The following is a 12,821-nucleotide window of genomic DNA, read 5'->3' on the forward strand; positions in this document are numbered from 1 at the left end:
CTCATGAGAGAAAAAGAAAGCATAGGAGGGATGTCATTGTAGATCCTTACTCTAGTTAACCCATCCTAGACCCGAAATAGCTTGAAGCCAAAGTCGCCAGGGTACCTTTAACTCCGTAAACTACGAGGGATGTTCCATAAGATGAGAAGAATAAGAGAAAGAAAGTTGAAGGTGTTGTAGCAAAAGAAACCCATGTCAAAGTCTCTGAGAAAAAATCTAAACTAGCGAGTAGCTCTGGCGGCCGTTAGGAAAAGGTCTTGGAAATTGTTGATCTTAATTCCTTAGTTGAGAATGGTCTTCAGCAGTCTCCAACGGTTGATGGCGAGGAAGGAAGTGAACCTCCTTTCAGGAAGAATAAGAATTATGTCGCAGTTCTTTAGGGGCAGGCATCCCCGAATGTCACACACAGATAGCCACAGTCAAAACAATAACAACAACTACAATAACAACGCTCTCCAATTCGGGCTTCCACTTCGTTGATCCATGATTCAATCTTGGTAAGCAGGAGAAGGGTCAACGATCCCCCGAAAGCGCCACCTGCCATGTTCGTCTCTTCTGAAGTAACTCCATCCAGAGCACAATGTTTAGTGATCAGGCATGATCATGTTTCAGAGCTGCTTTTCATTAACGTAAGTGTCATGCGTAACACCAAGCACGCCCAAGCCTTAGTTCGTTCAACTGTCTATTTTTTTTTTTTTTTTTTTTCTGATTTTAGGAGGTGATCGCCGATGCTGATTATTTGGAAAAATGATACCATAACAGATATGGGGTTAGCTTTTTCTTCTTTTTGATTTTCATGCCATTTTCCCCTATTTCCTGGTCTTCAGGACTGTTCTCCTTTTTAGACAAACACTTGGATGAAAGCTTTTCTTCAAGGTCAAGCAGACAATATCTCGAAGATCGAGGCAACCTATAAGAGCAAACTAGGCAACATGATTAAGTTTGAAATGAGTTTGTTTGAGAAGAGTTTTAGGATGGAGGTGTTTCTGGATGCCGAACAATATTAAATGCCGAGAGAGGTGCGCTAGTAGAGCATTTGCGTGATGCTGAGACAACGTCAACCAAGCACTAAAATTAAAAAGGAAGTAGAGTGAGTGTTGGCTTAGGAGTAAAGCTGGTGGAACGCTGACCAAGCCATTCTTCAATCAGCCTTAGATACAGCTCAAAAGGAAACATAGCAAAGTAAAAAGTTCCATACGAAAATCCTTCAACAAAATAAAGTGGAATTGGCGGAGGTCAAGAAGTTGTTTAAAGAGTCAACGGAGCATGAGTACAACCAGGGATATCTCGCTAGTTATGCAAGCTAAGGCCATTGTGGCGAATGGGATTCGAGTCATTTGCTGGCGGAAATCAGAGAGGTTGGTTTGCCTTTGCTTTCTTCTCTTACGACTGAAGCGGCGAAGCTCGTGATATCTGAAGGAAGCGAGTCATCTTCTAAATTCGAGGGTCCATCGAAAGAGGTTATTCGACTGATCCTAATGTTACTCATGTTAACCCTTATTCAATAGGTCCAAGGGGTCTGTGGATGTGACTGCTAATAATGAACCATAGTCATTAAGTTTATTTTTTTGCATCTTATTATTTAGCTACGATGAGAGCATGTCTTATCCTTATCTTGAATTTCTTTGCACAATCATGGGCAGGCATTTTTCTTCTTTTGCCAAACTTTTCCTTATGAATGCACAATGTTTTGAATGATGTTATAACCTTCTGAGTAATTCTTGCTTGAGCGATTAAGGCTAAAAGCTTTCCATCTTTTGCTTATACATTGTAGAGTATAGTTTAATCCGTCAATCTTTTCAAAGTAAGCTAACTTCTAAGTAATGAGTGACAGAGCGAAACATGAGTAAGTTTGAGGGCCTCGAACATAGCTTGAAGCCCCCCACGCAAATGTTGATTTGGAAAAACATTACCTTTTGTCGGATCGGAAATACTTTTGGAATCCTTTTGTAGGATACTATACGTCAGACCTGAGCGTTTTTTATCAGACTAGTTTAACTGACTTAGCCGGGGTATTTCCAGGTATCAAAGCTCCTTTAGGGTAAAATTTCTCTTGAGGATTACCTAGTTTGGATGCCCCTTCAGACTTGCTGAACACATGGTGTCGCACAACATACTTGACTTAGTATGTTTGTCCGGAAAAGAAGTAGTCGTATCGTAACCACACTTATTATGGCTTGAGTCTCTCAAGATGCTAACCAATTAATACCGAATTGGCTAAAAGTGACTCATCTGACAGCGTTACTGTCACATCCCGGCCCGGGACCCCACCACATCCTAGGCTCGACTCCACCGTAGCACGATATTGTCCGCTTTGCGCCCTGACCACGCATTCACGGTTTTGTTTCTGGGAACTCACACGAGAACTTCCTAGTGGGTCACCCATTATAGGATTGCTCTCACGCGAACTCGCTTAACTTCGGAGTTTCAATAGAATCCGAAGCCAGTGAGCTCCCAAAAGGCCTCGTGTTAGGTAGAGATGAGAATATACATATCAGGCTTACAGGATCCACTCCCCTGGGTGATGTGGGATGTTACAATCCACCCCCCTTAGGGGCTCGACATCCTTGTTTGCACACTTCCGGCCAGGGATTGGCTCTGATACCAAATTGTCATATCTCGGCCCTGGCCCCCACCACATCTCGGGCTCGACTCCACCGTAACACGATATTGTCCGCTTTGGGCCCCGACCACGACCTCACGGTTTTGTTTTTGAGAACTCACACGAGAACTTCCTAGTAGGTCACCCATCATAGGATTGCTCTCGTGTGAACTTGCTTAACTTCGGAGTTCCGATGAAACCCAAAGCTAGTGAGCTCCCAAAAGGCCTCGTGCTAGGTAGAGATGAGAATATACATATACGGCTTACATGATCCACTCCCCTGGGCGATGTGGGATGTTACAGTTACTTTAATTTTTAGACTTGTAATCTTGTAAAGCTCTCAAAGTCTATGTTTTTGCTTGAATGGTTAGGTATTCCCTACACCATCAAAAAATAAAAAGAATTGAACAATCATTAAACTTAAGGTAAACAAATTTCATGGTCATTTGACAAGGGAATGTGATTGAATCCGGATGCCTACGTGTCTCTGGGAATGAGTATAAAATCACTGGTGTAGTTCTAAGAAAAAAAATGATATAATATAAGATTGTATTAAAGATCATCTTTGTTGATAAGCCTATGGCAGGGGCATTAGGAGATGAGTTTTCCATGGACTTGTCTTCGCGCAAACGGCGGTGTTGCGATTGAGTCCGGAATGGACGGCCTATATATCCTGGGAAGGGAATCAAATCGCATGTAGTTTGGGTGTTTTTTTTTTTTTTTTTAATAATTGATTTAAAGGCGCCGGTGAGGGGTACCTCTTAAGGTGATGGGGATTGGCTTCCTTGCAATCTATTTGCCCATTTTTTTACCTTCTGGGGCCTAGTTTTCTCCATAGACGCAATTGATGTTAAGGGTGGACTTTTTTGCCAGGCAGCGATCTTCATCATTAGTATGCTTGTCGAACCTATCCCTATGTTTTGGTTTAGTTAATCCTTCTTTTCTTGCCATGTCGCTAACAAACTCCTAGTAATGTCCTTGGTCATAAAGCTTTTCGATATGATCTCTTAGCATGTGGCAACTTCTGGTCATGTGGTCGATATTCTTGTGGGTGGAATAAGCAATAGTCATTCATTTTATTTTATTTTATTTTATTTTTTGTCGGATGTTCAGGGAAAGGTTTTGGAGGCCTGAGGTATGGTTTGTCCTTTGGCTTTGGAGGGGTTTGCCTGTCTCAGTAGCCTCTTCTATCCGCCTAACATGGAGAAGGCAGAGGGGTATCCTGGTCATTTTTCCTTCAACCAGCATTCTTGGCATAGTCCACATTGGCAACTATCCTTTTTGTCTTATCATTCCAGTCAACGAGATCGTCTGCCATGTCAAAACACTCAATCAAAATGGCGCAATCATATTTCCTCTTGTTTAGTTTTTGGGATAGAGAAAAGTGAACATAAAAACCTTGTTCGAATGCCATAGTGGCAAATATGTCGTCTAACTTTTTCTACTTCTGCAAGTTTCACACGAAAACGCTTCAGGTAGGTGTTTGTAAAAAGATCAGCTAGGCTTTGAAAGCAGTCGATGGACCTAGCCGGCAATTCTGAGAACCACCTCATCGCGGCTCATTTCAAGGTGGATGGGAACATTTTGCACAACCAAGCACCTATACAGTGCCATGATGTTACAGTAGTGCATGATGTAACAATCCGGATTAGAGTCTCTGCGGAAAGACTTGAATATTGGCTAAGATAGTGTCCCTAATGGTGGCATGGACTCCATTGCTGGAGAAAATGGGATCCTGACCAAGACCTTTGCCTTGATGGGGATACGAGGGTGATCTTCTTTGGTCGCGCCCCTAGGGTTCTCCCTATCAAGGGGCATCGTCGCTTTTGCTCTTTAGAAGATTCAGACTCATCAAACTTGAGGCGGGGGTTCTGCTTTTGGTGTTGTTGCCGTGTTCAAGGAAGGGAAAGATGTGTGATTATTTTTACTTATTTTTTTAATTTTTTAGATAAAATATTAAATGAAGTGAAGTAATCATCAATCATTAAATATTTTTTATTAATTGTTTGGTCATGTGACATAAGTTTGGCAACCATGTTAACACAAATGTGGAATTTACTGTTACTACGTCATTATTCAACGATTAACGTAACAAATTTCTAACAGATTTATAAAATTGAAATGAAATAAAGAACAAATGTATAAAATTGAAATTGAAGTCGACCAAAACATGAGGGAGTTAAAGTGTGATTTTAAATAGATTTTCAATGACTGAGTGAACTAACCTAAAAGGTTTCAAAAAAAAAAAAAAAAAAAAAAAAATTTGATGCCCGAGTTGATACTCCGGAGGCACGGAACGGTAGATAAAATATGCGACGCCACGAAAGAGACTTTTCAAAACCCTTCAAACCTGGCCGTGCTTTCTCTCCCTCAATAGAATCTTCTCTTCTTCCTCACGCCTTTCCATTTTCCATTTTTCATCAATCACTATATATGTATAACATCATCTCCTATGTAAATAGATCCTCACTATTTCTGGTTCTTTGTTTCCACCTCTCTGGTTAATTCACACAAAAGATAGAGAGATTACAGCAGAAACCAATTATCTGGAAAAAAGAAAGAAAGAAAGGATCTAAATCTCCAAAAATTGAAATGTCTTCGGTTCCTCCAGAACTGAGCTTGGATTTTAGACCCATGTTTGTGCCCAAAACGATCAGTGATTTCCTCAAGGAGGTTTCAATGATCGGAAATGTGTCCGAGAGGCTGTCCAAGCTTGACGATTTTGTCAATAGATTGGAGGACGAGATGAGGAAGATCGACGCCTTCAAGCGCGAGCTTCCTCTCTGCATGCTCCTCTTGAACGATGGTTCGTTATACACATTTTCCAGTTCTTTCACAGCTTTTTAAAAATTTGGGATATGGGTTTTGGATTCCTGATGATTTCGATAGATGGGTATCCAGAAATAATTCATTTAGTTCGATTTCAGAAATGGGTTTTTGGTTTCTGTTGATTTTGGATCATGGGTTTTGAGTTTTGAAGATATTGATTGATGGGTTCTTATTTTTTTAACTTTTCTTTTGCTGGGTTGTTTTTGTTCATATTGTTTGCAGTGATTCGAGCTCTGAAGGAAGAAGCAATGCAATGTACGGCTCCAGATATTCAACCAGTGCTGGAAGAATTCATACCACTGAAGAATGATTGTGATAAAAACAAGGGAGGAAGTAGCAATAACAATAAGAAAGAAAAAGACTCTAGGGATAAGAAGAATTGGATGAGCTCTGTTCAGCTTTGGAACACTGATAATTATCAACAACATCCCTCTAGTGATTTCCCATATGATCGAAAGCGAGTTTCCGAAATTGATTCTAAGGTAAACGAATGAAACATCAAAACTACATAAAAGCATTGAAATTTATCTTCTAAACAAAACTACATAAAATTATTGAAATTTATCTTCTAACTGAGATAATCTGATAAAATTATGGCAGAGAAATGAAGCAGAAAACGGGGTAGCAAATGAGGATCCTTTCCAGACATGTGGAAATAGGACTGGAGGAAAAGCATTTATGCCATTTAAGGGGTACCCTGCTTTTTCTGTGACGCCGGTAAGGCTAGAAGAGAAGGAGGAATTGCCAGTTCGTGGGCTGTCTCTGCTCACTCCAGGGATTAAGAATCCAAGGGAGGAATCGACTTCCAGTGGTTCAAGATCCACTTGTGGCCGGTCAACCTCCTTCCCTACTGCCAATGCTCAATCCAATATGCGCACTCTGCCGCAGCAGCCAACTAGCCGGAAACAGAGAAGGTGTTGGTCGCCGGAGTTGCATCGGAGATTCGTCAATACCTTGCAGCAACTTGGAGGTTCACAAGGTTAGATATTGAAACTTTTGTTTTCGTCAAAAGTTAGATATTGAATCTGAAAATGCAGGTCCTAATGTAAAGTAAGATATTGGAACTTTTGTTTTCGTCAACAGTTAGATATTGAGTCTAGATTCTAACCACTTAACTTGGAGTTGGTTCCCGACTTTATTTGATTTGCATATTTGTTTAGTTTCCATAGACTGGATTCATTAGTTTTCACGTTGGAACTGTGGATTGTCGAATGTTTGGACTTTGAATTTGCAAAAGATGCATGTATGGGCATTTCCTTCTTTGGCTACTTTACTTTTCAAAAGGTTGACCTGTAGTGTGCAGTGTGCTACAAATATTTATGTGCCATCAATCAACGTATGTAATCTTGTGTAAGGATATTCGCATGAATCTGTAGAGAGACCGAATATCCATTGCATAACTGATATTCATGGATTTGGTAGCCCAAAAGATGGATTGATTGTTTTGCGGTGGATTACTACACTCTATTTTGCCCCACCATATGCAGTGTCTTACTTGAGATTTTATGATCTTGCAGTGGCCACACCAAAGCAAATTAGGGAACTTATGCAGGTTGATGGCTTGACGAATGACGAAGTGAAGAGCCATTTGCAGGTCGGTTTTGAGTTCCCCCCTTCTTCTTTGCTTCTCTTTGATTGTGTACAAATTTTTCAAAGTTACAAAAGGAGAAGGTCTTGGCTTCTTGAGGAAGCCCCTCAGGAATGTTCATCCGTTGAAAGAATAAAATGGCACGTCAAGGACTTTTATTACTTTTGACACTGAATGTTGATGTTGAAATTTGAGCAATTTTTCTTTTGTCAATGCAGAAATACCGACTTCACACAAGAAGAGTTCCAGGCGCCACAACAGCAGCCCCGAAAAATCAAGCTGTTGTTTTGGGGGGTTTGTGGACGTCCCATGATCAATACACAGACTCTTCAAAGGCTAGTAGTTCCCAGTCTGGCTCACCCCAAGGTCCCCTCCAATTAACCGGAACTGGTGGAGATGACGAAGATGATGAAGATGCAAAATCCGAAAATCATAGCTGGAAAGGTCACATTCACAAACCCGGAAAAGATGATGTATAGAGATATTTATACATTGGGAGAGCTAATGAATACAAAGATAGAAAATACTTACATTATACATAAAAGGAGAAGGATCTTGAGAGGGAGAGAGACATCGATAGCGGCGATGAAATTTTGCAGGACTAGTTTCCCTTCGTCCTTTATGTCTTGAATGAGTTTTATTGTTTCAAAATCCGTATAAGATTTATTTCTGGTTAGATCCTCGTGTCCATGAAAGAAACAATGCTATTTTTCCACGGAAGTATCATTGTTTTATATTTGAAGTGTTTTGGATGGGGATTATTGAGCTGTTCAGGTGCAACATTTCGATCATGATCTCAAGTGATCTGTTTTTGTTTCAATCTATTGAAAGCTAAACCTGCAAAACTTGATCACTTTTTATTGTTTAGACTTTCTAAAGTTCCATTGTTTAATTTTCTTCGAATGAATAATGAACTAGTGGTGTTATTGGCATTTCAAAAATATCATTAGGTATTCCTCTTTATATTAATTTTCCTCAGGTTTTATAAACTTGGAGTACATGGTGATATTTTTTAAATGCCAATAACAACTCCGTGGATGAAAATATTGGTTGAAGCTGAAGAGCTAAACCACGCTTCATCCCAGATGCAGATAAGAGGAACAAAATGTTTGAAATCCATCAGCTAGCTTCAGAGCATTTGAACCAAAAAATTGAAAATAATCTCCAATGTCATCTGACATCAAAAAAAATTATTGGGAAATTTAGTGGAATATCTGTCATCAAAAGTCTCCAAATGCAAATCACGAGAAAATTTTCATTGTAACGTGAACACGGGTGATACACCATGTGTTTTTATGTAAGTGGTGAGAAATTTTATTTTTTAAGTTATTAACTTTTTAACACACATATCCCACCATTTGTATAGTGTACCATCTCGTATGCCGGTTACACTGAAAATTTCTTGCAAATCACAAACGTTTGTGTAGACTGGTGTGCGCCTTTTCTGTTCTTCTTTTCATCAAGTCAGCTTCTGTCAAAATAATGATGTATATCTAGGCATAGAAACTCTCAAAAGTGAAACTATCCACCAACTCATCTTTTTGGCATAATTTTTATGTCAATATTATGAAATATTGTGCAAAAAATATGAGGTGGCGGAGAGTTTATGGAAAGTTTTACTATAAAAGAGTTTCCTTAGCATTTCTCATATAGGTATGCATTCCCAGGTAGATAACAACTTTTATTTTCAATATCTCATTTTTGGTCTATAACTGCTAAAGAGACTCTCAAAAGTGAAACTCTACATGGATTCTCTGCTACCTCATGTTTTTAGCACAATTTATATGCAACATTATAAAACATTGTGCCAAAAACATGAAGTGTCCATAGAAAGTCCCATATTGAGAGAGTTTCCTTATTATTGCTCTAACTTTAAAATTGAAAATATTTGGCCTTACATGTAAGAAATCGTTCAATATAGAAATTCGCATTTTGACAAGTGTGAATAAATTTTAATTTTAGAACTGTTATTGACACTCTAAAATTTAATTATCTACTCCAAACTTTTTATATATAGGACTACAAAAGTAATCTTAAGGAGTGCACAATTAAATGTTTAGAGTGCCAATACTACTTCCCTTGTTGTAAAAGTTGTGGGCGTGAATGCCCACACATTTTAGCCAAAGATGAAAGTGAGGAAGACTTAAGAATAGTAGCATTGTTGTTGTTGTATGGTGTTTTCCAAAATGCACTCATTTTACTTTTATGATTCTTCATGAATATGACTCTATATAAGGAGCACTCCGTGTATGATCACAACACGCAGAAAAGAAAAGAAGTGAAAGCAATAATAACAATATCTCTTCCTTCCTCTCTTTACCGGCAATCTTTTTGTGTTATAATTACGAAAATAAATTGTGTGTTACATTGCACCCGCTTTGCTCTTGTCCGTAGCAAAGGTTATCTCTCTAACTTTTGTAACACGTTATTAGCATAACTCTCTAACCCTAACCAGTTCTCATTTCCCTTCGCCAAAAAATGCTTCTTCCAAGGATCTTACTGTTCTTCCTCATCTGCCTCACCTGCTTGATGTACCATCGCCAAGATCTACTAGCACCATGCCTTCTCCTAGTTCTCAGTATAACAATTACTTATATTTTTTATTTCTTGTTTGGTGTAGCTCCTGATTACTAACCCAGTGTTTATTTATATTAATTTTACTGCAATTTTAGATGGTACAGTACAATCGCCCATCTTGAACTGCAGGTTTAATTTTACTGCAATTTTAGGTGGTGCAGTATAATCGCCCATCATATGCTATATTGTTTCAATAGAATGGTGTGGTACAGTTGCCTTCCTTATTAATTATGTAAATCTCGAGCATGAAGTTTCGAGTGGTTATCATTTTGGCTTGAAGATCAAAATGAAAAATTTGTAAGAATCAGAAGTTCTAACACTACATTCCTCTAGAATACATATTATTACAAGTTTTTACACATCTCATTTTTCTTTCAGAAAAAGAAAATGGCGAACTTGGCAAAGCTTGATTTTGTTGCCTTTGATATTACTGGGAAAAACTACCTTACTTGGGTAGTGGATGCCAAGATCCATCTGGAGGCAGGAAACCTTGGAGACACCATCAAGGAAGGAAACAATGCATCCTCTCAAAATCGGGCAAAAGCCATGATCTTTATCCGTCGCCACCTTGATGAAGGATTGAAGAGCAAGTACCGAACGGTTGAAAATCCATTAGCCTTTTGGAAGGCATTGAGAAATAGATATGATTACCAGAAAATGGTGATTCTCCCAATGGCTCATTATGAGTGGACACACTTGAGAATCTAGGATTTCAAGACAGTTGCCGAGTATAACTCTGCAATGTTCATAATTGGCTCCCAGATGAAACTTTGTGGGGAGAATACCATTGAGGAAGATATGTTGGAAAAGACTTTCAGCACCTTTCATGCCTCCAACGTGTTCATGGAACAGTAGTATAGAGATTAGAGAGCAAGGCTTTATTGGGTATAACCAGTTGATATCGATGATCTTTGTGGCTGAACAAAACAATGAGCTCATGATGAAAAATCATTAGTCCTGACCTACTGGATCGGCACTATTCCCAGAAATGAATGTTGTTTACCTTGAAGTGAACACCACATCCTCTCGTGGCAATTATTACAAACGAGGACGTCGCCATAGGAGAGGCCAGTGGAATGGGAAAGGTAAGAATCATGGTGTCCAGTTTTACAACCAAGTCCAAGGCATAATTCAAGATCGAGCTTCAAAAATGTAAATCACCACAAGGGTATAACTCATATGAATAGAACTCTAAGAAATTAGTGGTAATGGGCACTGGGCACATACCTGCCGTGCCCCCAAAACATCTGGTGGATCTGCATCAAGCCTCCCTCAAGGAGATTGAACACAACCTAATGGATATACCAATTTCATTGACCGGGCTAAACCAATGGATATACCTGATCCAGTATTTAATTTATCAAGGCAATTGAACACAACCCACATGGATGTTTTAGACTTCATTGTGGAAAGAAGGAATGAAGTATATCGGTCCAATTGAATCATTTTTATGTTTGAACATAACCCATATGTACCCTTATTATCTGAACTTGTAGTTTAAAGCTTGTATTTCAATTTCCTTTTATTATGAATATATTGCTTTTAACTATGATTCCTTTACTCAAAGAGCATGGATAAAAACTATGGTTATTCTCAAAACAAAAGCAATGGCAGAGATATTTGTCTTGCAGACAGCACAACCACGCATACAATACTTCGAGATTGAAAATATTTCTCAAGAAAAGCCCAGATCATGTTACCAAATGAAACAATATAGTCTATACAAAATATGTTGTATGTTATTTGATGTACTCGAAATTTGTATATGTTACTCGATCTATTTGAAATTTGTTGAAACGAAAAGTGCAGAAAATGTGGAATATATATGCATTGCTTCCAAGGATACCCATAAGCGTACATTTGAGAAGTTGCATGTTTTATCGAGTGGATTGTATTAAAGCACATACTGTCATGAACCAGAAGTTAATTGATCCAAAAATTTACATGTTTTGGCATGACTATCTGGGTCATCCAAGATCCATCGTGATGCATAGAATCATTACCAACTCTAATGGACATCCATTATTGAGCATACACATTGTTATATCAAATGATAACCCTTGCAAGGCTTGTTCTTTAGTTGGTAATTAAACCATCACAGTTAAAGATTGATGCTGAATCCCCATCATTTTTGCAAAGAATTCAAGGAGATATTTGTGGGCCTATTCAACCACCTTCTGGACTATTTCGATATTTTATGGTTTTGGTTGATGCATTTACCCGATGGTTACATGTTTACCTCTTGTCTACTCGAAATGTAGCTTTTGCGAGACTTCTTGCTCATATAATTAAATTACGAGCACAGTTCCCAGATTACCTTTATTAAGTCAATCCGACTTGATATGCTGGTGAATTTATGTCTCAAACCTTTGATGATTATTGCATGACACTAGGCATTGATGTTGAACACCCTGTTTCTCCTATCCATACTCAAAATGGTTTAGCAGAAGCATTTATGAAGCGGCTTCAATTAATAGTTCACGCTTTGCTCATGAAAACAAAATTGCCAATTTCTACATGGAGACATGCCATCTTACATGCTGCATCATTGGTTCGATTGAGACATATAGCCAACCATCAATACTCCTCAGTACAACTCGTGTTTGAGTATAAGCCAAACGTTTCACATTTACGAGTTTTTGGTTGTGCTGTTTATGTGCCTATTACATCGCCACAATATACTAAAATGGGACCTTAGCACAAACTGGGAATTTATATGGGTTTTGATTCACTATCTATCATTAGATATTTAGAGCCCTTGATAGGTGATATTTTTACAACTTATTTTGCGAATTATCACTTTGATGGGACAGTTTTCCCACTGTTAGAGGGAGAGAAGATCGTTCTAGAAGAACAGCAAGAACTGACATCGGTTGTAACCACTTATCTCATTTTGATCCACAAAGCACTCAATGATCGTTCATCTTCAAAGTATTGCTAATCAAATGCCAGATGCATTTAATAATGCTACGAAAGTGACAAAATCACATATATCATCTACAAATGCGCCTACAAGAGTTGATGTCCCTATTGGACAAAATAAATTGGAATGATTCATCTGTTGCACACCTAAAGCGTGGTACACCCCCAGGTTCAAAAGATTTAGCCCCTCGAAAGAGGAAGATCAGGGCACAGCTGAATCCAAATGAAATCATTCAGGAAAAGAAGATGAATGACGAATCATAATTCATGATTTTGTACTTCCAGAAAAAGAAATTGTCCTTG

The 12,821-nt window shown here is 38.6% G+C and overlaps 1 protein-coding gene across 1 annotated transcript; it reads left to right on the forward strand.

The window, feature by feature from the left end:
* The first annotated feature begins 4,934 nt into the window (after positions 1-4,934).
* On the forward strand, positions 4,935-7,695 carry LOC137729704 (transcription factor HHO6-like). The gene is made up of 5 exons (XM_068468712.1): positions 4,935-5,408; positions 5,654-5,913; positions 6,032-6,410; positions 6,949-7,025; positions 7,238-7,695. Exons 1-5 carry the CDS (start codon positions 5,195-5,197, stop codon positions 7,496-7,498), a joined length of 1,191 nt encoding a protein of 396 aa, XP_068324813.1. The 5' UTR covers positions 4,935-5,194; the 3' UTR covers positions 7,499-7,695.
* Positions 7,696-12,821: the final 5,126 nt, after the last annotated feature.

The sequence above is a fragment of the Pyrus communis genome, chromosome 3 (assembly GCF_963583255.1).
Source record: "Pyrus communis chromosome 3, drPyrComm1.1, whole genome shotgun sequence".
NCBI lineage: Eukaryota > Viridiplantae > Streptophyta > Magnoliopsida > Rosales > Rosaceae > Pyrus > Pyrus communis.